At 36.0% G+C, this 26,929-nt stretch overlaps 1 protein-coding gene across 1 annotated transcript; it reads right to left on the minus strand.

Moving 5' to 3' along the window:
* Positions 1 to 5,650: 5,650 nt before the first annotated feature.
* Positions 5,651 to 25,855, minus strand: LOC149089347 (glutamate receptor U1-like). The gene is made up of 7 exons (XM_089240183.1): positions 25,829 to 25,855; positions 23,206 to 23,309; positions 19,357 to 19,447; positions 14,275 to 14,436; positions 13,553 to 13,697; positions 6,844 to 7,058; positions 5,651 to 5,950 (listed from the first exon to the last, which is right to left on the minus strand). The coding sequence occupies exons 1-7, from the start codon at positions 25,853 to 25,855 to the stop codon at positions 5,651 to 5,653; spliced, it is 1,044 nt and encodes a 347-aa protein (XP_089096309.1).
* Positions 25,856 to 26,929: the final 1,074 nt, after the last annotated feature.

A 26,929-nucleotide genomic window follows, 5' to 3' on the forward strand; every position in this document is an offset into this window, starting at 1 on the left:
GTAAAGCAAGTACGATATTGTGCGAAAGTTACAAATCATTTGCAGCTTTAATTTCATTATTTTCGTTGCCTAAAAGCATTCGGGATCGAATCTGCACTGGAAAGTGTGAGTTCAGGTAATATGTTTACATGGCCGAGAGCTTAAAGAGCAGTATGACGTCAAAACGCATTTGCTTTAAACTGCCAGGGGATCGTAATAAAATATTTATTCAATATTGGTTGGCCGATGCCTATACAAGGGAATGCGGTGGTGAAGTTTCACAGAGACGATTGATGTTGCAAAGGAAATCAGAAACTGTTGTAAAATCAATATTGTTTGACGGGAGGTTGTTGCAGTCGGTTATTGTTCGAGAAAAGAAAATAAATTTGAAACAATCTGTGGAGTCAAAGATGGGTTTCAATATCTGAGAATGATTAATTCTTTTTGAAAAGTATGAAGCTGGAGCTAGAAAATTCGATACGTCGATATGAAAATGGCCGTGAACAATTTTGAAAAAGAAAGATAATCGAGAGATATATATGCGGGTAAAAAGTGGTTGCATATTGAGTTGGCGCTTGAGTTCAGTGACGGAGGCAGAGGATGACCTACAGTTAAGAATGAAGCGGGCGGATTTATTTTGAATACATTCTAATTTGTCTATAATGCGAGTAATTTTTATATAAACTGTTTTTGAAGAATTCAGGGGTAATTGCCAGGACGAAAGCGCCATTCCGATGCAATGGTGAAATTATTTTGGAGAGATGCTTGGTCGGATTCGTTGAGCACTGTTTGGTAGATGACGCAATCATCTGCGACGAGTCTAATATGATAATTGATGGAATTTGGGAGATCGTAATATAAATCAAAAACAATAATGGAGAGAGGACCAAATCTTGGGGCGTGCCAGACTCAACTTAGAGAAATGGGGAGTTCTGGCCTTTGAAGGAGACAAACTAGTAAAGGAGGCTTCCACTCATTTAAGCAGTTGAATACATGGGCAAAGGTTTTGGAGCTTATGTAGAAGTTTATTGTGGGGCACTCTGTCAAAAGCTTTAGAGAAATCCAAGAATGTTACGTCAGTTTGGACGTTTTTGTCGATACTGCTCGATAAATCATGTGTGAAAAGAGCTAATTGGGTAATTACAGATAAAGATGGTTGAAAGCCGTGTTGATTTGAGAAAAAGAAGTTTATTGAATCAAGGAGTTTGAGTGGATTTCCTTTGCAATAGAAATTAGTAGAAAAATAGCCACTCAGTGTACCGTAAAATGGAGGGGGGGGGGGACTTGGGTGCATATTTTGGGCATTTTTCTGTATAATCTCCCTTATGATTTAACAATATTTTTCTAAAAGTTGCACCACTAGAGAGAGAGAAAAAAATGACTTTTTCCCTATGTTTTTATGCAAGGATAATTGTTTTCCAACTTATCAAGGAGAATAACAAGAAAAACAATTTGCAAAATATCTTTATGCTTTTTTGCTCCAAGGTTATGCAATAAGTTTAATGGTTATCGAAAGACAACAGCTTTCATTTAATGTTTAGAAAAACTATAATAAATTTTTTAATGTATTTGAAATAACGGATATAGAACAGTTCATTTTATTTGATAATCAACTAATCGCTGTACTTTGAGAGACAGGGGGTAACATTTAAACATTTAAGTAATATTCTTCCGAAAAAAGAAGTCAATTTGGATATTAAGTATTGTTGTTTAATTTGTTCTTATTATCGAGCATTGTTGTGTTTTTTTTGTACACTTTCAAGGTTGTCGGGAAAAATATGTTACTGTTTATGGCCCATGGAAGGATTATATCCATTTGGGTCAAATTGTGTTTGTTTTGTAGTTTTCCTTCTGTCTCTTGTAGTTTTATCTTTTCTTAGTTTTCAGTAGTTTATATCTTTTGTATTTTTCTTTTTGTCTTTCTGCCTTGTATGTTTTTGTGATGTTTTGTCTCTAAAATAAATAAAATAAAAATAAATAATGGAGAAAAATGAATTCAAAGTCACACCCAAAAGTCACCTTTTTCAGTTGGGGGGACTTGGGAACACTACCCTATTATTTTGATGATATTTTTCACCATGTTTTCTCCTGATCCCACTGGAAATAATCAGGAACAAATAAAAAAGGATAGATGTATGTTTCGTTTTTTTTTCAGAATTAATCTTTTAATTCAAAATTTAAATTTGGGAATTATACTTTTATGCCCTCAATGTAAACCTGCCTAGTCGAAGACGTCCGTTTTGGGGGTGAATTTATAATTGTGGTGTTAATGTCCTAACCTTTAAGTGGCGTGTTGCTGTCTCCTGGACCCCATACATTGTCGGTATCTCATAAACGGTCCATCGTAAAGGTATAGTTTCAATTTAAAAAATGCTCAAAAAGCAATCAGAAATTACCCTGTATTCGTTTCGAGTGTGAAAATACAGTGTGTAACAAAATAAGAAATCTTAACTTTTATACAGTTCCCCCGTCGTTGACTTCCTCATATTTCGAATCAAATCCGCAAGTTCTAACATGCTCACCAAACTGTCTGCCCCCTTGGTAAGGTTCGAGGAACTGTTCTTGTGATTTAACCCAATATAGTCCCATTTCCAATATAGTCGCAAACCAAATTAATGTAGAATCAATATTTTCAGGTTGGGGAGGGGTCGCAATCCTAAACCAGGATTTGTTCGTCTATGACTACCATCAAGAATCTATGCTGGTCAGCAATAGTCCAATGTTTGATAGAATATCAATAACAGTCCAAAACCCAGCTAGAGCAAAATAAAATACTATGTAGAAGATTGTGATATTCAGCCAGCTGGCACAATTCCTCCCACAAAACTCTCTGGTACTCGGATTCTACAAGAATCGTAGAAACCCTCCATCTTCTTCATTACTTTTCGAATAGGAATATCATCCATCATTCTCAGCCATCTTTCCGACAATCTATCCTCCACCTTCGATTATTCCAGTTAGAAAGTTGTTGCTCTGTCTTCCAAGTTTCCAAGTGCATTATTCGTTGAGATATTCAAATTCAAAAAAAAAAACGAAACAAAGAGAAGTTGGGAAAAGGGAGCATAAGAGAAGGGAAGGAATATTGTCCGTTAGTTTTTGCTGTTCTTTCACATTTTCAGTTTGTTTCTAAATGCAACGAATATTGCATTTAGAAACGGAATTTTTTCTCTTAGCTCAAGAGGTCTTTTGAGTCTCGGCTCAGGAGATGCAAGGCGATAACTTTTTAATTGGAAGTTAGAGTACAAGGAGACCGTATAAAAAAATTTAATTTTTTTTATATTTTGTTACACACTGTATTTTCACTCCGAAAACTGGTACAGGGTAATTTTTGAACGCCTTCTGAAAATTTTTTAAATTGAAACCATACCCTTACGATGGACGGTTGATGAAATAAAGGCCGCATTAGTACTTACAGAACACCCTGTATTTCTCTTATACGATATTTTTCCCCCCTTCAAAATTCGAATTATAAATCAACAATATAGTTAATTTCTATAGTTAACGTACTGTTAATTAGGGGAAATTAACAAATTAAATTCACACGATCAGATTTTGATAGAAAAATGAGGGAATTGCGGATTAAAAATGTTAAAAAAAAAATTTTCTACGTATAAGTTTTGTCTATCACCAAAAATCAATAAAAATTCTTATTGTTTTAATTTTCCTATAGAACAGCGATACTAAAAACAAAGTGCGAGTTAGCGGAAAAGAGTAAAGGTATTTCAATCAATATTGGTATTGCGTCCAGATATGCTATGAATATAATTTGCAGCCTTTCTTTTCCTTGAGTAACAATGTCTGCCAAGTACTTTCATGTTTTCGAGCAACAATGTGAAAAATGCAATCAGAAGTCCAATTAAGAGTAACATAAAGACGCCTTGTAGATCGCTTGCACCGAGTGGTCGAATATCCGAAACTTTATCCGCAATGCATTTGTCGTAATTTCTGCATTCTTGCTTGAGGCGATTCTCGAACCACCCGAAATCTCGCATTCGTGAAAGCCTGAAAATAATACAATGTGCTTACAATCAGAAAAAAAAAATTGCATTTAAAACACTTTTTTGTTTACCAGGGGATGCACAACCTCCACCCCGTGAACCCATGAAATGTGTTCCAGTAGTAAAGTCAATGGCATCAACGTGGGTATCAAAAGTAATCACATCGTGGATGCAAACACCACGATACAATTACACCCAGGCTGACCATATTCTTATTATGAACATACCAGGATCGATAAGGGGCATCATCGGAAAAACTGTCAAAGGAAAGTTAAGCTGTCATCTATCGCTACGATTCCAAAAATGTCTAATAGTGGAAAGGTCACAATAAATAGTTCTCTAATGGGAAATAGTGAGCTACTCAATGTAGAAAGGGATTGAAATGTTATTCCCAGAAATAGCACGTAGATGTAATCTCATGTATATGAAAATTAGTTTTAGTTATCATAATATAAATTACAAAATAAATCTCAATCTATGATTTCGGTACAGAATAAAAGTAAGTAAGCTTGGTTGAAAATACGGAAATAAATGGTACATTTCTCTCTGTGCTCGGATGGCAAAATGCCATGTCACTTTTCCTACAAAATTGAATTGTTCCCATTCGTCAAAATGTTGTCTTTCTCTCTTCAGTTTATGCATCAAGTCAAAAGGACACAGTGTCACATTTTGGAAAAATATTGTTTACGAATTTGCCATCGTGAAATTTTAGAAAGTGGCTAACATTTTGCCATCTGAGCACAGATTTTATAAAAAAAAGAGTCGCGACGGCCAAAATTACGGTAATGTCCCAGAATATGCGGGTCATATGGTCATTCTATGATAGCTGTCTCAAATTGTGTGTGTATAGCAGGTTCTCTTTAGAGAGAAAAATGTACTTGAAGGTACAAAAAGCTTTGAAATGACTTGCAGTAGCTCAAAATATGAGAATTCGTTTGAGGGACTTTATAGATAGAAAAATAAAGGAATTAACTTTTTCATATACAAGTCCTCGTGTGCTTCCAATTCTTAAAATGCAGATTCAGCTCTGAAGAGCAAGAAAACTTTTTTTATTGCAAAGAAAAATGATATATTTTTAAATGCAATATTTATCGAGCTATTAAGTATATAAAATCACTATGTTTTGGCAACTTACCACTGTGTTGGGGCAAGTTTACATTGGCTCAAACTAGCAATTGCATTATTTGATAATTGCTTTGACACATAATTTTTATAACTTCGAACTTAATTTACGTTTCGCAATTTGTGAGCCACACCCTCCTTCATAAATGCTGAAAATTTCAAAGTCAAATATCTCCGTTGACATTGCATCAAAAAGTATGAAACTCTTTGTAAACGACTTCTAAAAGCCGCATTTACATTTTACTAATTGGAAATTTAAGTACCCAGGGTATACATAAAAATTACATTTTGCTATTTTTTTAAGAAATATGCAACCGCACATCATGCCAAAACGTTTTTTCAATTGAAAGTATGTTTCTTAAGTCAACGTGGTTGCAGAGATATCTGATTTGCAAACAATTTGGGACAGCCTACAGCCTTGGTATATACTAGTTTTTGGCCAGCGAGCTGCAGAAATACCGCATATCTGACCAGCCATAGGTCTAAAAAGGCTGTACACACCCCTGTAAAGTACTGCGCACTGAAAAGTAAAGAATTGAAATAATTGTAATTTAAACTTGCATCTTGTTGATGGCTTTGAGCTGCTTTTCAGGAAAAGTCTGACTGAAAGCTATGACTTTCCATAGAGACCTTATCTGGAAACTGGCCAGAATGAATCCGCACTCCAGCCCGTCTGAGTACCTTCGAGCCAGAAGTCCCTTCAGGATAGAGTTGTCCTTTATCATGATGAAACGACCTGAAAGAGTCTTATCGATACCATATTCTTCCATTTCATCCAGGTTCATAAGGGATTCGTTTTCGTTGGCGATCGCTCTACGAAAGATCTCCTTGTAGCTGCCGATCGTCGTGTCCTGCAAGGATTGAGTTGTCCGTTTGAAATTCATGCATAAACAATACAAAAGGATTCAAGTATCCGCGAATTTTAAAACTAAACATATAGACTTGACACTCGTTATAACGACCGTGTGTTATTTTGAACGTTCCGTTATAATGACCGGAAGGATAGGTCCCAATTGTTTCCCTCATCCATGCCCTCCCCCCCTTCCGTCTAATATGACGTCCAACAGAGACAGTTTTATCCAATACAACGACAAAACTCAGATCTCATAACTTTTTTTTTGCAAACAAATGAACAGAATTTGTCTTTAAGCGTGATTGAAATTAACATTGATGAATTCAGTATAATATGCGTGTAATGCGAGTGAAAAATGACATGTCTGATGTGTGACGGATCTCCTCAATTTCTTGAGTTCAGAGTTTTTCTGAATCCGGATTGAGAAGAATGAAAAAGTGAATGAAAAGTTTTCACACAATAAGAATATGTCGCCTAACAGTGTCATTCCCAAAGAACCACTTTCATTCAGGTGAGGGAACAACTTGCAAAGACAAGCAGACTTATGTATTATGCTATCAAAATGACTTTTTTCACATTGATTCAACAGGGCTATCTCGAACGAGCGCAACGGTATGTATGCCCTTAAACCAGTGTTTCTCAAAGTGTTCGTCGCAGCTCTTGGGGAGAGCGGCAACCTTCGTCGTGTGCTTAGTGATTAATTGGAAACATTTATTTGTGAACCTATTTATGCTTTGATGTGATTCTAGGTCGAAATATCTGCTAAACACTGCCTTAGACCTTGAAAATTGTATGTACAGTGTATATAAGTACGTATCTCCTATAAAACTTCCGTTTTTCGTAGTATAGTGGGGGTCGTTATAACGAGCGTCCACTGTATAAAGACTTCACCCTGAAGAAAGTGAATGTCGACGAGCCTTTCTCGATGATAGGTAAGAGAGAAGCATCGTGGACTACATCGTCGATGGTCTGTATCGAGTCCACTTGGCGAACGCAGATCATGGACAAGAAAGACGAAGCGAAGACCTGCGTCAGAATAAATATCGGTAGAGACCAGAATATCTTCAGAACTGACTGGGCTGGATATTTTGCCCACTTCAGTCTCCCTGCAAGAGACAAGTGTAATGAAGCTCATTCATATTCAGTTCATATCGTATTATTCAGGGTGCATTGGGAAGTTCCTTTATCCTAGAATAACTCGCGGACCGTTGATCCGAGAAGCAAACTTCGAATTTGGAAAAAGTATCCAACTAACGCGCAAATATCAGATACGTCAGTCATATTGCAAAGGATATATGCAATATGATATTATTATTAAAATAAACATAGTTAATGATAATCACAACAGTACTGACGGGGAATTACCCACCTCTGACTTGGATGGCTTCTCGATTGACAACAAACCACCGGGCAAATTAAAATGTGTGTTAATAAATGCCAGGAGCTTGGGTAACAAGAAAGATTTTTTAGAAACTATGATAGTTGTGGAGGACTTGGATCTTATAGCCATTACAGAATCTTGGGCAAACGATGGGGATGAATCTTTCTTACACATCTCCGGATACGATACTTTTTTGAGAAATAGATCTGATAGGAAAGGGGGTGGAGTGTTGATATACGTGAAATCATGTTTGAAGGCTAGAGAGTGTAACGTGCAGAGAAGTGATATTGAAACCATATGGGTTGAACTTGAGAACAAAAGACGTCATAAGCTTATTGTTGGGGTTTGTTACAACCCACCGAATAGGGATCAAAATTATATCGCCAAAATGCATGATGAAATTTCCTACATGTGTAAGCGAAAGAGGGTTCTCATACTAGGGGATTTCAATTACCCGGGTATTGATTGGGAGAACCTTTCATCTGGAAATCAGTATGAAAGAGACTTTCTTAAGTTGGTGCTCGAAAATTTTTTGTATCAGCATGTATCAGAAGCCACTAGGGGTACTGCTATTTTGGATTTAGTTCTTACTAGTTCTGAGGATCTAGTTGAACATGTTTCGGGGGGGGAAGAGTTTTCTTCCAGTGATCATCGTATCGTCAGATTTCTCTGTAACTTTTCCTCGGGTAAGGTTGATAACAAAAGACTGGTTCCTTGTTTTCGGAGAACTAACTTTGATGTTTTGCGAAGAAGGTTAGCGGAAGTTTTCAAAGACCGGTTGGAATCAGTAGGGGTGGTAAGTCAATGGGAAGAATTTAGTACGAAGCTGTCCTCTGTTTTGCACGACGTCATACCCTTTGTTCGAAAAAAGCGTGTTTGTACATCACACCCTCTATGGTTCACGGATAGCGTGCGGAACCTTTATCTTGAAAAGAAAAGAGCATTCAGAGAGTATAAAAGTGGACGAGGTGACCTATCATTGTTTACTGATAAAAGAAGACTGTTGAAGAAAGCGATAAGGGATAGTAAAAAGCAAGTTGAATCTAGGTTGGCAGATAACATTGGCTCTGACCCAAAATCATTTTTTCGATACGTCAATAATGGATGTAAGGGGACAGTTGGCCCCCTCTCGATAGGAGGCTCAAAAGTAGAGAGCAATGTAGGCATGTGTAGTGCTTTCAATGACTTTTTCGCGTCGGTTTTTAATGGAGATAATGATATTCGATATACGGGTGTTGCATGGGGTAATAAAACGCTCAACGATATTCAAGTGGAAGACGTGGAGGTCCTAAATCTTCTAAGAAATGTATGTGCAAGCAAAGCACCAGGACCAGATGATATCTATCCCAGGGTTCTCAGGGAAGGTGCTAATGAATTGTTGGGGCCAGTCGCACAGATATACAGGAGTAGTGTTGCTGAGGGTATCGTCCCGAGAGATTGGAAACTGGCTAACGTTGTTCCGATATTTAAGAAGGGTAGTAGAGAAGTGGTGTCTAATTATCGTCCAGTGAGTTTGGCGAGCTCCCTCTCGAAAATTTTGGAAATTATCATCAAAAGGCAGTTTGTGAAGTGGATAGACGAGAATAATGTATTGTCGGATAATCAGCATGGGTTCAGGAAGGGGAAGTCATGTGTAACTAACCTCCTTTGCTTCTATGATTACGTGACTAAGGCTTTGGGTAAGAGCAAAAATGTCGACGTGGTTTACCTTGATTTCCAGAAGGCATTCGATCGGGTCCAACATGGCAAACTCTTGAAGCGTTTACACGAGATTGGAATAGGGGGCAACTTGCTGAATTGGATAGAATCGTGGTTAAGAGATAGATCGCAACGAGTTATGTTGAACGGGGAATTCTCTGGTTGGACAGACGTCACAAGTGGAGTTCCTCAGGGAAGTGTCCTTGGCCCCATACTTTTTTCACTTTTTATCGATAAACTCGATCAGGGTATCGATGGAATTACTAGCAAATTCGCAGATGCTGTGAAGCTGATGGGGGTAATCGGGAATGAAAGCGATAGGGAGTTGCTCCAGACCAACTTAAACAAGATTGCAGCATGGGCAAATGAATGGAGCATGACGTTTAGCGTAGATAAGTGCATGGTCGCTCATTTTGGTTCGAACAACCCACGGTTCTCTTACGAGTTGAATGGTGTCACTATCCCGGATGCAACTAGAGTCACCGATTTGGGAATTCTCATTGACGAGCGACTTAAGTTTTCTGAACATTGTTCAGCGGTTGTCAAAAAATCGAATAGAATGCTTGGTCTCATTTTCAAAAAGGTCTCTTCGCGTTCTCCTAAAGTCATTCTTCCGCTTTTTCGAGGCTTAGTTCGTCCTGGACTGGAGTATGCTGTAAGGTTTTGGAGACCATACCTACAGAGGGACATAGACTTGGTTGAAGGGGTGCAGAGAAGAGCTACGCGTGTCCTTATTGGCACACAGGGCTTGAGTTATGAAGAAAGACTTCATTTTTTGAATATGTTTACATTGGATGAACGCAGGTGTCGAGGAGATATGATCGAAGTGTTCAAAATTTTCAATGGGATGGATAGGATGGACCATGAACTTTTAGTACACCGCCAATCGACTGCTTTTACAAGGGGACACCAGTATCGATTGGTGAGGGACAATGCAAGGTTATGGTGTCGCAGGGAATTTTTCTCCAATAGGGTTGTTAATAAATGGAATAGCTTACCCCCGGAGGTAGTAAATTGTAACACAATTTACACGTTTAAAAAGAAATACGATAAACATGTTGGGGTAAATCGAGAAGCTATCCATTCTTAGAATAAGACAACCATAAGTATTCTTTATGGGCATTGTATAATATTTTATCATGTGTATATATTGTTTGTAATTTGTGTTAATTGCATTTTTAATTGGGTTGCTGTATTTTTGAAACATATGACAACCATATTTTTATGGGCATCTTTTTATCAGCCACCTCGTTGGGCATTTTGCCTGTTGTGGTGTTGTATTTGTATTTGTAAACAAAGTGACTTCTTATTTGTTGTCATTGTGAAATGAAAATTTCCATTTCTTATGCATTTTATGGGGCGATTTTTTTTTTTTGAGTCCTGTTTTTTGGATTCCATTCTTTTTTTTTGTCTTTTGTACCGTTTTGTTCGTCATATTTTCGTCCAACTAAAAAAATGTTTAGAGTTCAATATTTGCTTAGGGGTCATTCAAGTATTACGTAATCATCGATGAAGGGGGTTTCCGATTTGCTACTGCTACTACTACTAAACCACATACGCACCTCGTCCTCTTCGGAACCTCTAACGAATTGGTACGTGCGGGAATGTGTGTGTACGTGTAGTGAAACCTGACGTGAAGTTTGTTTCTGTGTAATGCTTGTTATGTGTAGTGCTGCCATCTGCCACCAGTTTTTCTAATTATGAGTGAAATGTAATGATTGAATAATTAATCGTTGTAGGCCTGTTGCTCTCTGTGGCGACACTTTTTAATGGGGAGATCGGCTCGTATTTGCGCCTCGAAGTTGGGAACCACGGGAAACCAACTTCAGCCGACCACCACTATGGCGACGGTGGGGTTTGCTGTCATTTGATGACAAGGGGGGGGGGGAACGGAAATTTGGATGATGCTTACGTCATCAACAACCCTTTATGAAAATATGAAATATTCTTAATGGCATCTTACTCGGTGCGCCAAAAACGAGAAAAATCTTTCGCTAGTTTGTGGGCTCCTGAACTAACATTCTCCGTAATGATGAATCCCTTACAGAGCCGATCCCTTACTTCAGCGATCTCTAAATGTTTCACGGATCCTGCAAGTGCTCAGGAAATTGGTTCGGGCTGCTTAAGTGCTATAGAAATGTTTCCGGGCCGTTTAAGTTCTCTGCAAAAGCGTAACGCATCACTCAAGTGATCCGTAATTATGCCACGGATCACACGTAAGTAATCTGGGAATGTTCCGCGGGTAACTTAAGTGATGTATAACCGCACTGGGGGCCGCTTAAATGCTCTAAAATTGTGCCACATGTCACTCAAGGCATCTCTAAATGTGCCACGGATCGTTTAAGTGTTCTGGGCTTGTGCCACGGGTCATTTAAGCGATCTGTGCCGCTTAGTTCATTTTTACAAAATTGGATGTGAGGGGGCAAGCCACATCAGATAGCTTTCAGGACCACATTTGGTCCGTGGGGCAAGGGTATACATATATGGCTTAAAGGGCGGGTCGCAATGAATTCCTTCAGAAGAATTTGAATTTGAAGAGAAATTATGAGTTATCCTTCAAATAGCATTGAAATTAACAGAAATCGATTATAACATAACAAAATTTCGAAAGAATTCTCTACTAACGAATAAAACTTCTCTACAGAGAGTAATCGGCCTTAATATATTCAAAATTCACATTAATACGATCAGGCAAAAAATCCCACACACATTTTTAGGAAAAATCGGTCAACCGATCTTTTTAAGAAAACTTTTCCGTAATTTTCGTAATTTTTTAAGTAAAAACCTAAAATCGTTTACCTTTTCCATGACTATTCCTGAAACTGCAACCCATTTTGTCATTTTCAATATTTCTTTCTTCTTGTACCAAATATTACTTGTAAGTAACAATGAATTGAAAAAAAAGACAAGTAAAACCCCAAAGGTGTCTGTTGTTAAAGCCATAACAATAATGTGCAGCTATATTTTATCCTTGCAACAATGAAAAAAATTCCATCTCTTGTAAAACAATTGTTACTATAAAAGGAGCAACTCCATGATAAACTGGTCAAAAGAAGAATCCAATAATAGCTACATGATGTTAAGCATTGTTTTCTAAGAGTTGAACTCTCTTCCACAGCTCAAGCTGAGGAAGATATCGGCACCGTATCCGAAAATCATTTGTGGTACGGTGAACTAAATTAATTTAATGCTAATTACAAATATAAATTACAAATATAAATTACAAATATAAATTACAAATATAAATTACAAATATAAATTACAAATATAAATTACAAATATAAATTACAAATATAAATTACAAATATAAATTACAAATATAAATTACAAATATAAATTAAATACTTAAAGGTCTGAAAGATAATGGGTGCAAAGAACTCTTTTCTGTTGAGAATATAATTGACAGGACGAAGTAATGTACAGTAAAACCTCGTTAATGAGTCACTCTTGGGAGAGCAAAAATATGACTTGGTAAGCGGAGTGACTCGTTAAACGGAGTAATCCATTGCTGTGTCAATTCCTGCCTGAGGATACTTGGGACTCCCAAAAAGTGACCCGGTAAACGGAGTGACGTGTTAATCGGGTGACGCACTAACGAGGTTTGACTGTATATACTTACCCAAAACGTTTAAGAGTTTCGGGGCTACATGCCCCCTTGGGCCTAATCTCTGATCAGGCTTCCCCCCACCCAGTAAGCGATTAAAACCATAAGAAAACAAGACCAAACGATCGAGAAATTAAAAAGTTTTGTAAAAAATTATTTTAAAATGAAATAGACACACGTTTAACATAATTTCTGGGTGTGCAAGCAGCTCTTCTCTGTAGAGGGACGACTAGATGTACAGGGTAGAGTTGTGAGGCATCGCGTCTGAGTTGTAGAATATCCGAGGAAGCCTCCACACTCAATTAACTAGTTTCTAGTGGGGAGGGGGGAAACAAAGACCAACTCGAACAATGATTAGGAAAATTAAAACTAAGAAATGCAAACGTGTTTAGCATTATTTTTCGGTGCAAAAGCTGTTCTGTGTAGAGTCTACAGAGAAGAGCTGTGTAGGCAATTTTGGGTTAGATTTTAGTGCTTCATCGACACCCAAATATTTAAGGCATCGATCAAGCATAAAATATTAAACTTATCTTATCTGCATCTTCACTCTGAATTCGATAACTATCCCATATTACCAAGTGTCTATCGAGAAATTGATTTTCTGTATGGGCGGATTATTCCGTTGTCGGTGATTAGGGGGTTCAGTCAGAATTAATTAATTTCTCATTAAGGAGATGCGGGGAACATGCCACTTCCGAATGCAAATGGATTATGCATTGAACAATTTTAAGTGATATGGTGAGCCAAAAACCAGTGCTTGCGAGTAACTAGTTAAAGATGTTTTCAAAGGGTCATATCTGAAAATCTTCAACAGTTTGAGAAAAGTTTGTTCTTTTAATGTTTTTTCAAAGTTATTCCTCATAATAATTCTAGAAATGGTTAAATCAATATAAAGGTAATCTCTTATCCAACCATACCTTGGTAGACGAACGATCTCGAAAGTTCCCACACATAATGTAGCCAAGGGAATGAGAAATTTTGTCTGTCGTAACATCTCTGATAATCGCTCAGGGCTGCGCACCAGGAACACACCAAGCATGAGAACAGATACGTCAACCATACCTAAAGAAATTAATTTGTCACGTGATTTCTATGTTCAAAGATACGATTGATGCTGATAAACATAAAACAAACATGATGGAGAGCATATCTTACATATCTGACAACTGAACCACACATGCACCTCGTCAATATTCCTCTGCGGAACTTCTAACGAATTGTACGCGTTAGAATGTGCGTGTATTTGTAGCGAACGTGACGCGAGGTTTGTTCAAGTGTAATGCTTGTTATGTGTAGTGCTGCCATAATTTTTTCTAACTACGAGTGAAGTAAAATGATTGAATTATTGTATTGTTGTAGGCATGTCTCTCTCTAGGTCAAGACTTTTTAACGGGAAGATCGGCTCACATTCGCGGCTCGAAGTTAGGAACTACAGAAAACCAACTTCAGCCGACCACCACCATGGCGACGGCGGGATTCGAATTTCAAACTTTTCGTCTTGGTGCTATTGCCTCTGGCTTTGTAGGTAAAAATATAGTCCCTTTACTAAAGCAGACTTTTTAAATGTTTCATATCAAAATGCGTGAGAGGATGAGCACTCGGAATGTGACAAAAGGAAAGCTTAAATTGGTGATCTCACCTTCCATGTGAAAACTCTCCATAATTGAAATACAGACATTTCCCAGTCCGGTAGGTTCTTATGTATAAAAGTCACGTGATCAGCGGTGAAAGGAATCGACGTCTTGACAGCTTCATAACGGTCAACATTTAAGGTAAATGGTCCCAGAGCCATATCCGCTTCCTGTAAGATACAAACAAAAATCTGAACATCAAATAAAATAAAACATGATTTAAAGTTTATGAGGAACAAATGATAATGAAACTAGTCATATACAGTCAAACTGGGTTAATTCGTTGTCTAAAGTCATTGGAAGTCTTAATCTCGCTCTGAAAAAAGTTATCGAATTCCCTGGCTGTAATTTTCTTATTTGCAGTGATTCTCTCTCTCTCTCCTCTTCTTGCTCTTCAAGACATAACCAATAGTGAAAAATTAACTGTCGATGTTCAGTGCCTTTTAAAAAGCTGTCTCAATAACAAAATAGTTATAGATTTTTCATTTGTGAGAAGTCACTGCGGCACAGTCGGAAACGATAGAGCAGATGAACTCGCCAAATCCTCCACTGCTCTCCGAAGAGTTAATAAAGTATGCAAGCATCGGTATTCGTTCTGGAAACGCCTCTATCGAGAAGAAGTTGACAGAAGTTGGAACACCGAGTTTTTAAAATCCAGTACGGCAAAATGGACAAAACGCTTTTTTCCATTTTTCCAACAGTGCATCATCGGTTAAAGCAACCTTACTTTTTTCCGGATTTCCTTCTCACCCAGTTTTTAACTGGACACGGAAATTTCAAATCTTATCTCAAAAGATTTAACTTAGCAGAGAGTGGCATATGCAGTTGCGGAAAGGGAAAGGAGGATCCCGAACAACTGATCTTTGAGTGTTCAAAGGTGACAATTCAGAGAACTGTATTTGAACGTGATCTATACGGAAGCTATCAATCCAATGGCCACCAATACCATCGAAATTGGTGCACTCAGAAGAGAGTGTGCCCTTCGAAGATTTGTACATGGCATTAAGAACTGAGGCTTCTGTTTTCTTTCTTTCGTGTTGTTTGTATTATATGTGTATATATTTTTTTTTATTCGTTTTCTTCTTTTACGTATTTTTATTATATTTGTAAGTATTTTCATAAAGCAACAAAAAGCAAATGAGATTCATCAAGTACCCCCAGAAAACTTCCCCCATGGGGGTCCCCAGATTCAATTCGCTGAATTTTAGTGGGGCTGCACACTGGATATATCTTGGGCTACCGATGTGTTGCGAATTTTACAATGTTAAAGAACAAAAATCAATGAGATAACATCCAGGGGCACGAATTAGAACCTGTCAACGTTTCCATGGAGCCCTGACCTGGAAGCTTGTCGGACACCCCCCTGTAAGGGGCCACGAAAATTTTTCATTTTTATCAATTTTACAACGAATAAAATCCAGGGCCCCATATCCAGTAGCGGGGACACAATACGCAGATTTTTAGTAGGGCCCCAGACTGGCTTTATCTCGGGCTTCCGCTGTTGCAAATTCTACAACAGAAAAGAATGAGATTCATCCAGGACCCCCGAAATGAAACCTGTAAACATGGGGCCCCGATATATATATTATATATCGGGATTAATCACATTTCTATTATTTTTATTTCTATTCTTTTATTTATATATATTTTTTTTTTGTTTTCCACGGTAAATATGCTGATTGTACCATTTTATATGGCCCTATGTTATACTGTGTAGTGCATAGGGGGATGTCTTTGTGACACAAAATTAAAAAAAAAAATTTGGAGTTATCCAAAATTTGAAAATTACCCAATTATTCCATCTTTTATAAGGAAAATAGCAACAAATTGCGACTTCATCGTCATATTCACATAGGATAATAATTATCAAAAAAATTGTTATATCATCAGTTACGAAACTGTTTTCCAAATTTTGATAATTTATAACTATAATACAATTTATCATAGCTGTTCTGAAATCCGCATCACTGCAGAATTTCTTGACCAAAGCCTGATTTACTGAAACAGCTCATGATCATCCGTTGTTAAACTGTTTCCCATATTTTGCTTATCTTTCAATGCTATATATACTTTCATTGACGTAATACACAATCTGAAATTTCCGGTACTTTCGCTACTCTTAATGACGACAAACAGATTCAGATTTTGAATGTTACACCTTGATCTTATATGTTGAAATGCACAATCGGTATTGAGTGTTCCACAGTCTCGATGCACTTCAGCGGAACAATGTTAAAATGGGCATTGAATTATCAAAGAAAAAGAGTAGAGAAAAACAAAACTAGCAAATTCGCAGATGATGTGAAGCTAATGGGCGTAATCGGGAATCAAAGCGATAGGGAGTTGCTCCAGACCAACTTAAACAGGATTGCAGCATGGGCAAATGAATGGAGCATGACGTTTAGCTTTGGTAAGTGCATGGTCGCTCATTTTGGTTCGAACAACCCACGGTTCTCTTACGAGTTGAATGGTGTCATTATCCCGGATGCAACTAGGGTCATTTGGGAATTCTCATTGACGAGCGGCTTAGGTTTTCTGAACATTGTTCAGCGGTTGTCAAAAAAGCGAATAGAATGCTTGGTCTCATTTTCAAAAAGGTCTCTTCGCGTTCTCCTAAAGCCATTCTTCCGCTTTTCCGAGGCTTAGTTCCTCCTGGACTGGAGTATGCTGTAAGGTTTTGGAGACCATACCTACAGAGGGACATAGACTTGGTTGAAGGGTTGCAGAGAAGAGCTACGCGTGTCCTTATTGGCACACGGGACTTGAGTTATGAAGAGAGACGTCATTTTTTTGAATATGTTCACATTGGATGAACGCAAGTGTCGAGGAGATAGAGGAGATATGATTGAAGTGTTCAAAATTTTCAATGAGATGGATAGGATGGATCATGAACTTTTAGTACACCGCTAATCGACTGCTTTTACAAGGGGACACCAGTATCGATTGGTGAGGGACAATGCAAGGCTATGGTGTCGCAGAGAATTTTTCTCTAATAGGGTTGTTAATAAATGGAATAGCTTACCCCCGGAGGTAGTAAATTGTAACACAATTGACACATTTAAAAAGAATTACGATAAACATGCTGGGGTAGATCGAGAAGCTGTCCATTCTTAGAATAAGACAACCATAAGTATTCTTTATGGGCGTTGTATAATATTTTATCATGTGTATATGTTGTTTATAATTTGTGTTAATTGCATTTTTAATTGGGTTGCTGTATTTTTGAAATATATGACATCCATATTTGTTATGGGCATCTTTTTCTCAGCCACCTCGTTGGGCATTTTGCCTGTTGTGGCGTTGTATTTGTATTTGTATAAAAAAATATTAGTCTTTAGAAATTTGTTGTTGAACAACGTGATCGAAAAAAAGCAAAGTCTTGTTTCTTGTAGAATTTTCCCGAATCGAATTTGCTCATACAAAAACCATGATGTTTTTCCTCCAAGTTCGAATTATCTAAATAATTTGAAAATAATTCGAATTACACAAAAAAATTTGACATTAAATTAGGTGAGCTTACGAACAGGCGAGTTCGTGAAAGTCCAAATTATCCAAAGTTCAAATTATCCAAAATTCGTTTTAACCAAGTTCTATTGCAATACATAAATTTGGATAAAAATTGCAAAATAGAAAAGAACCATTTGAAGAAAACTCGTAAAAATGCATAATTAAGGTTTCAAAGTAATCAGAATTGCGGGCATTGGTTCATACAAAGTTTCCAAAAAAACACATATTCGATTTTTTCAATTTTCAAATACTATGAAACTTTCTGCGTCTAAGCGTGTTCAGGTTTTTGTTCTACCTGTATCAAAAATATTTGAATATAAACTGCAGGCACTTGCTAATGTTTTCCACTAAAATGCTCTTATCTCGAAACTTGAGTTTTTTTTGTTCGATAAGGAACTTTTTTTCAAACACCACTCGTTAAAATGTCTTGAAACTTTGTGCGTGTCTGTCAACACTATGGTGTTACATACTTTAACACGAGGATTTCTTGTTAAAAGCATTCAAAAAATTTTCCTGGCACAAAATATGGGTAAATTTTGGTGAATTTTGAAAAAAACTGCATATTGTTGAAGTTAAAATTCAACAAAAAACAAACCAACAATTAAAATCCTAAATGCTCGTGTTAAATTGTATAAAAATATTCATAATATTTGAAAAAAAAATTGAGTGCTTAAAGTGAATAGAAATGTTTTGTAAATGTTCCGTAAATGAAGGGGATTTTTTCCCATAGGAAAGCATGGGAAACCGAGATCGTACACCAACACACTTAAGAGAAGAGAAGAGCGTACAGATAAGTTTCTTAAATAAAAGTTGCCAATTTAGACAATTTCTAATGCTTATAAAAATTTACAAAATAAATTTCCAGACTAATTAAAGTTAAGATATCAGACTACGTTAAAAATGTTATTTTGGAAGCAAATGGCGATTTTTATTTCTTATGAAAGCCCAAAAGGAGAAATAGCGAGGTTGATAATTCCGGGATTCGAACCCGGGTCATCGGGATGAGAGTCAGATATCTTCACCAGTCTGGACTACGCAGCACGTCTTCAAACTGAGTTTAGGAAGAAATTATTGATATTTGGTATATTTGGAACTTTGATCGGAATCTTGTCTGATTTCCGTAATACTGAAGTTGAGAAGTAGCGAGGTTGCTTGTGATCCCAAAACAGGCATTGTTTTATTTATATTATGCTCAGAACCGAGGTTACGTCTACGCTAGGGTTGTCTTTTTACATACAATTAATACGTAAATAAAAATTTTTAAACGTGTTTTACGAAGAATGATATTTTTGACATTTTACTTGAGATTTCCAAAAATCTATTTATTGTATCATTACGAAATTTCAGTATGATATTTTGCTATATAATACTTTAAATTTTGGTTCATAACCTGCAACATCACTAGCGGAAATCACAATCCATTTCATTGACAAAATGTTTTTTGCAATCGTGTTTTGAATATTTCGTGGATTTCGGCTGAAATTTCACATAATAAAAATTACTTTTTCATATAAATTAACGTAAGTAGAGCAAAATTTGTTACTGTTTTCATCATTTAGAGGAAAAAGAAATAGATCACTAACATGTCTCGTGAGCATGCCGATCATGCCCAGCCAGGTCTGGTTTTTCAAACGATGTCCCCAAAGACCATCCTCTGGTTGCATCAACGTGTATCTGCAAAACCAATGCAACGAAGTATAAATAAAAATACATTAAACACAAGAGTACCAAGTAGACGTTTCGATGTAAGTGCCAACCTGCCATTCACAAATCCAGTAAAACCCCCTTTTAACGTACACGCCTCAAATGCGGTCAATCCTCCCCCCTCTTCTACGGACAAATAATAATTTCCCCGTGTATAATGAAAATACCCAAGCGTCGTTGGTAAACATGATAAATCGTACTAAATTCATCATATTTACTGGTTATTATGCATAATCATCATCTCGTATTGATAAATTGGTCCCACTGTTGTGATTAGATTTATTAGTTAGATGACCGCAATTGTGGGCCAGAGGCTGAACCCGATATAATGAACTCTGATTTAATGAATTTTTCTGAATATTCCCGAAATAACTCCTATAATTAATTCCTGTTCGACGAATGACGATAACTGCGAATTATGCATAATCACAGGTAAAATTGATAATTTTTATTTATAAAATTTACAAACGACACATGGGTGCTATACATAATCGCCGGTAATGCTGATAAATTTATCAATCAGGAATTGTAAAATACAGTGAAAGGCAAGAAATTTGGTCTTATAGATGTAACACGTCAGTTCGGTGTATTTGAAAATACTTTTCTATTGTCTGTTTTTTTTTTATAATTTCGTTTAGACTGCCACGTAGCAGGGCTGGACGAGATCTTGACAACGGCATGTTTTCTGTGTCATTCTACGCCAAAACACCAACTTGCCGAGCCATATTGTCCAATGCAGAGGACCCCGATTCTCTAAATGTGTAATCAATGCAAATAAAGTGTTGCTGGAAGTTAGTTGAAGATGCCCTGTTGAATAAATAATACAATAGACGCCGCTCATTGGAATCACGATCGATTGGGGTTACCATTCGAGTACGTTATGACTTTTTCAAAGTATCAAACAGGCCGATATGATAACATGGAAAAAAATTATTTTATACATATCGGGATTTCGGTTTGTATTATCAATTTTTTTCCGTCAAAAGGTTTTTTATTTTGTGTATTTTGACGATGAGGTTGAACCAAACCTTCTTTCTCTATAAATTATCGTCTTCTTTCTCTATAAATTATCGTTATTAATCTACAATATTATGTCGGAGGTCAGAAGGTGTACCTTTTCCTTGTCGACAATCGCTTCCATACTCGGTCCACAATGCCCAATTTGGGCAGTAGTACACGTACGCATGAAGTTACTTTTGCAATGGCCTGCCAGTAGTGAAGAAGAATGTAATGTAAAAAAAAACCCCTTCCATCCGTTCTTGGTCAGTTTCTTTCAGTTTTGCAGTTACTCGGCCGAAAAACTTTCTCACGGGGTCTATGGAACGTACCGCACAATAAAAAAAAATTTATCATAATTCGTATAAAACACATTAAGATGATTCAACTCGAACTCCTCATAACGGCTGAATGAAAATAATAAAAGTAGGATTTTAGCTTAAAGCAAAAATATACTGTTTTAGATTAATACGGAGAAAGAAAACGGCAGGATTGAGCATTTCGCAACCAGTTGTGTATTGTCTCTTTCATTAATGCTGAAATTGTCTGTCATTAATGCTGAAATTGTCTGTCATTAATGCTGAAATTTTCTCTCATTAATGCTGAAATTGTCTCTTCCATTAATTTTGAAATTATGTCATATATGTGCTGAAAATATTTTTTTCCTTTATTGTTTTAAACTCCTCTTTATGACATAAGAAAATAACCGACGTGTTATCTTGTTTTAATACGTTCCGTTCGAATAAACTGGAGGTATGGTCTTCGTGATTGCTTTTGGATTACTTTCGAATATAGTTATCAATTGGTTATTGTTATCAGAAACTCCGAGTCCGGGTGTGTTCACATTCCAGTGGCTTACACCACCACTGTATAAACTTCTGCTCATAGATATGCAGTGACATGTTTTCCTCTTCTATGCTTTAAAACAAAATGGTCGCTAAATGGCCGCTAGATTAACTGGACGGGATGGATTATCGAGAGTCTATTGCAGTCAGTGGTTCCCAAACCTTTTCCTTCCCTCAACCCTTGGATAATACGTTTTTCATCTGTTATATTAAAAACAAATCTTTTTTTCTGTAATTTATTGCATTAATCATCCAATAATTAATTTCCATGAATTCTTTTACTTATTGTTTAATGTCATTTGGTCTATGGCTAATATCAAATTTTGGCTTCATTTTCTTTTTTCTTCTGAAAATTAATTCAAAAACGAAACTAAAAAAAAAAACTTACTGTTTTTTCAAATTTTTGGAGATTTGGAAAAAATAGATTCGTTGTGAATATAGTTCTTCACTTATTAACTCTAGCAGCAACCACTGTAAACTAATCTTTCTTCCACACTCGACTGAATTTTTTGACGTTTTTCCTGAGTCCTGTGTATGTTCATTACAGTATCAAATCTAAGCACAACGTGCTAATAACACGAGGTACCAATGCAAGCAAACCATGTTGTCCGCAACATCATTCGTCGGAAGATCACGTGATTCGGTGAAAACACACACAATCCCCCGTTATTTTCTTATGTCATAAAGAGGAGTTTAAAACAATAAAGGAAAAAAATAATTTCAGCACATAGATGAGATAATTTCAAAATTAATGAAAGAGGCAATTTCAGCATTAATGAAAGATAATTCCAGCATTAATGAAAGATAATTCCAGCATTAATGAAAGATAATTCCAGCATTTATGAAAGATAATTCCAGCATAATTTCAATTAAGGAAAGATATAATTTCAATCAAGGAAAAATATAATTTCAATTAAGGAAAGATATAATTTCAATTAAGGAAAGATATAATTTCAATTAAGGAAAGATATAATTTCAATTAAGGAAAGATATAATTTCAATTAAGGAAAGATATAATTCCAAGATTAATGAAAAGGATAATTCCAGCATTAATGAAAGAGATCATTTCAGCATTGATGAAAGTGATAATTCCAAAATTAATAAGAGTGATAATTTCAGCATTGATGAAAGTGATAATTCCAAAATTAATAAGAGTGATAATTTCAGCATTGATGAAAGTGATAATTCCAAAATTAATAAGAGTGATAATTTCAAAATTAATAAGAGTGATAATTTCAAAATTAATAAGAGTGATAATTTCAGCATTGATGAAAGTGATAATTTCAAAATTAATAAGAGTGATAATTTCAAAATTAATAAGAGTGATAATTTCAAAATTAATAAGAGTGATAATTTCAAAATTAATAAGAGTGATAATTTCAGCATTGATGAAAGTGATAATTCCAAAATTAATAAAAGTGATAATTCCAAAATTAATAAAAGTGATAATTCCAAAATTAATAAAAGTGATAATTCCAAAATTAATAAAAGTGATAATTCCAAAATTAATAAAAGTGATAATTCCAAAATTAATAAAAGTGGATATAATCTCGATGGTAACACTTGCACGACGCAAAATTTCTGTGAGCAGCAGTCAGAAGAATGAGACTTCAAAATATTGGAATGATTCATATTTTCTTAGGAACTGAAAAATTCATTTTTTATCATCATTTTAATTTTCCTGAAGAATCAGCCGACTTGCAGTAATTTTTGTTTCCATTTCGCACCCCCAAAAATGCACGCACCCCTAGGGCATACCCGGTTGGGAACCACTGGTCTGTAATGTAAATAATGTAATTTAATAACCAAAGGGTGCTTAGGCTGAAACAAATTGAAAAACATCAGTCTCTCATGGTTACTCGAAAGAATTGAAAAAGACAAACGTACGTGAAGTTGAGTGCAGAAGAGAAACGATCCAGAAGCTCTGCCATTGGACCACGGATCTTCAAGCTTCCATCTTGGCTGCATACCAGCTCGATGTATGGTATATACTTCAATTGAGAGGAAAAGAAAAAGAACAGTGAGAACAAACTAATCTCAATTCAAAAGAATCGTATCTAATGAATTGCATTTCAAATGATGAGGTTCTCTCTCTCTCTCTCTCTCTGAGCATGTAAAATATGATGTGAAACCCCTCTTAACAGTCGCTAACCCCCTCCCCAGATGTGGTCATCCGCGGCCAAATAAAATTTTCCCGGCAAGAAAGCCTATTTAAATTAAATATTTCAAGCCCCTGTTTAACGGTCACCCTCAGATATGAACACAGACACCATTTTCATCATTGCTTCCATGTACTAAAACCCCAGTACTGACTCCAACAATTGCAACTTTGGTTCGAATTATGCTCACTAGATGGTAGCAAAAGTTTTATTGTTCGATCAATTTTTTTTTACTCTATTTGGCTGCTTTTAAATGAAGTTTTGGCTTGAAGTTTGCTGTCTATTTGCAGAAATTTTGTCTGTCTATCTGTTGCTGAAAATATCAGTTTGTAATGCTAGTCAAAATTGACGCTTATTAAATTAATTGTCACCAAAACTTATTGAGCACATTTTTTGAAAAAATTCTCGGAATTTTTTTTTAATACAGTCAGATCCCGTTTTAACTTCATGGCCCATGGAAAATGATCCCACTTTTTCTAATCCCCAGATAAGTTTACTTGGGAACAATGCTCATACACGAAATTCCTTTATAACGAAATTTCGTTATAACGAAGTGATTTCTCGGTCTCTTGGAGTTGGTTATAACAGGATTCGATTGTATCTGAACATATTGCTAGCTTGACGTAAAAAAAAATTTAGTAATAGTAAATTTTATCCGAAAAAAAGTTAAACTTCTTCAATACAGTCAAATTCGGTTGCAACGACAAAATGATTATAAGTTCAATAATTGGTGGTGCTTCCTGGTACCCATAGAGAACAATGTAATGAACTTTGCTTATAAAGTCGATGAAAATGCCAAGAACTCCGGATATAAACATGTAAATTCTTCACTTGGATCTTATCATTTTTAAAAACAAATCGATTATTTAATCACTGATTTCGAAACTGTATCCGATCTTACTGTTACTTGTTTTTCTTAGGCCGGGATTATACTATAAAAGTTTGATAAAATCCCTTTTATAAAAATAATAAATCCAACCAATAATGCTCATAGGTTACATTTGTGCAAATGCAACCAATCTTAATGGCTGAATTTTTCAAATTTTATAAAAGAAGTTTTAGAAAACTTTTATAGTGTAAAAAAAAATCCTGGCCTTAAAATTCCTCCCAAATGGTACTTGTGAGGAGAGGAGCTGATGCTTCCATGAATACGAAACACTACTTTTCATAGTGCAGACAAATAATTTTGGTCCTTTATCTTTCGAAACTCCCATCAAAAACTCAATATGGGACTGAAATCATCAGGTTTCGTTGAATCGATAGTGACTCAAATAGTTTCAAACATGGTCATTATCCAAAATTTATGTAAAGGAACGTACAGTAATTTGTGAGACATCTAATCGGGGTTTTTTTAAACAAATCATGTTACTTCACAAATTTCAATCGAATTTTAATCGGATTGATCGAGTCGATTAACTCAAGCAAAATTTTCAACTGTGACTAACAATTGATCGATTAATCGGACCAGCTCTACTAATGATGATAAAACAAGAGAAGTTTGACGTTCCGACGTTCTCATGATTAGCATGACCCGTATGTAAGAAATTACATGTCGCTATTTTTCAAATTATCGTAATTTTTCATGTCCCGTTTCCACTGTCTGTTGTTTTTTTTTTTTTTTTGGACGAAATATCTTTATTAACCATCCCTAAAATCAGAGATAAAAGTATTTTACACAGTTTTTGAATTGTGTAAAAATGATCATGACTATAAATATTCATCTCACTTTTTGGCCATGTTAACCCCCCCCCCCCCTTCCCTGAAAAATACATTTTGAATCAGTACATGTTTCTTATTAGCACCCGACAAAGGTTATTTGTTGGCAATATTTTACGATTTCTCAGATGATTGGCAATATTTTTTGGCGAGAATCAGTGTTGTCTCTCGTATTTGTGACTCCAACTTTCCGTCTTCTCTCGAATAAATATGGTCTCACTATTCATAATGAAATAACTGCTTCTTACGCGACATTTTATTGTATCTCATAGCATTTTCCGTTCGTTCGAGAAAAAAGTTCTCGAAACGACGACCTCGGTTGCAACCACACCTTGGTTATAACGAAAAAAATTCACGGAATCATCAGTGTCGTTATTACCGAGTTTCACTGCCTCAAACAATCTTGTTTTTCTTCCGAATACGAAAATCCAAAATTTTTTATAATAAACGCAAAAAAATTTATTATGTGAAATTCCGGAATTCTGAAAGGAAAATAAGCTGTTATGTTTCCTTCTTTTGAATACAAAAATTATAAATAAACACACACACAACAATTTATATTAAATTTCTTTCAAAATTCCCGGAGCATGAAAATTAAATGTTAGATTCAGAAATTGAACATGGCAAATGCTTACTTTTTCGACAAGTATCCTGTAGTGCATCTTCACGTGAACCTCGCTTCGAAGTACGAATCAAAAGACACATAACGTAATTCAACTGTTGCTTTTCCGTAATAATCGATCCGAAAAATATATTATGCAGTATACATATTTTCCAAAAGCTATTCCATGTACTTTACTTAATGACACCATCAACAACTTTCTTCCTGAGTGAAGATGTTTTGACTGACACGAATTTCGCATTATCAATTAATTCAGCACACAAACCTTGCTGTGAAAACTACCCATCCATTATTATGAAATCGGGCAAAAGGAAATCTATAAAAAAAAACATGGAATTTCCATACTTGACGTGTTGTTCTTATAGCGATGATCATAGTTTTCACATTTGTTCGAGTATTACAGTAGACTCCACTTATTAGAATCAATTATCACTTTCGAACAAATATCATACCACGGGAAAAAAATGGTTTTTTAGATAAGATTTCGGTTTATACTGTCAATTTTAGTTGAATACGTGAGTGGAAGAGAACCACAGAAATCCACTTTTTAATGATTTTCCATTTTTAATTTATTCCTATAAAGGAGAAAAAACCCTCTATTAATTGGTGCAAGAACCATACAGCTCCAAGCATTAGCTATGGAGATATAATGGGAAAGCAGATCTGCTGGTGTCTGATACGGCGCAAGACAGGGGATGTACCACCTTCTGATTCTTAATAACCAATCATCCATACGTAAGAATCGGTTCGTAAGAATCACGTTAAGAATCGAGCTCCGAATGCAACCACGGCGTGATTGTTAAAAGTTATTCTTAAGGTCACGTGACGATGGATAATCCGATAAATTTCTCTTTTTGGGGAATTTCGCCATTGGCCAATCAGCGCCCAGCTAAAAATTAACAGCAACTTGTTGTTAACAAGATGGAGAGGAAAAGAAATATTAGAAACGCTAGCCTGAAAAAATGGCGGAGATAATTTCAGCAAATGTGAATATGGTTTTGAAGAAATGATAAATACATAATATTTTTTTAACATGTTGCAGTAAAAAACAAACATATCCATACTTAATCATCCGATATGATTCGAATCAAAGATTCATCCCACGTTCACTGGG

This window comes from Pholcus phalangioides, unplaced genomic scaffold (genome assembly GCF_987345545.1).
Source record: "Pholcus phalangioides strain wild (caught in Gottingen) unplaced genomic scaffold, Ppha-v1.0 ptg000002l_1, whole genome shotgun sequence".
Taxonomy (NCBI): domain Eukaryota; kingdom Metazoa; phylum Arthropoda; class Arachnida; order Araneae; family Pholcidae; genus Pholcus; species Pholcus phalangioides.

Bases quoted from the DNA above. Each gene is read 5' to 3' on its own strand.
- LOC149089347 (XM_089240183.1), bottom strand. From the start codon at position 25,855: ATGCACTACAGGATACTTGTCGAAAAA. The intron at 19,448-23,205 runs GTACGTTTGTCT...TTGGTTTTGCAG, and splicing joins TCTTCTGCACTCAACTTCAC to ATACACGTTGATGCAACCAG. The intron at 5,951-6,843 runs GTGAAGTCTTTA...CAATCCTTGCAG, and splicing joins CGACATTCACTTTCTTCAGG to GACACGACGATCGGCAGCTA.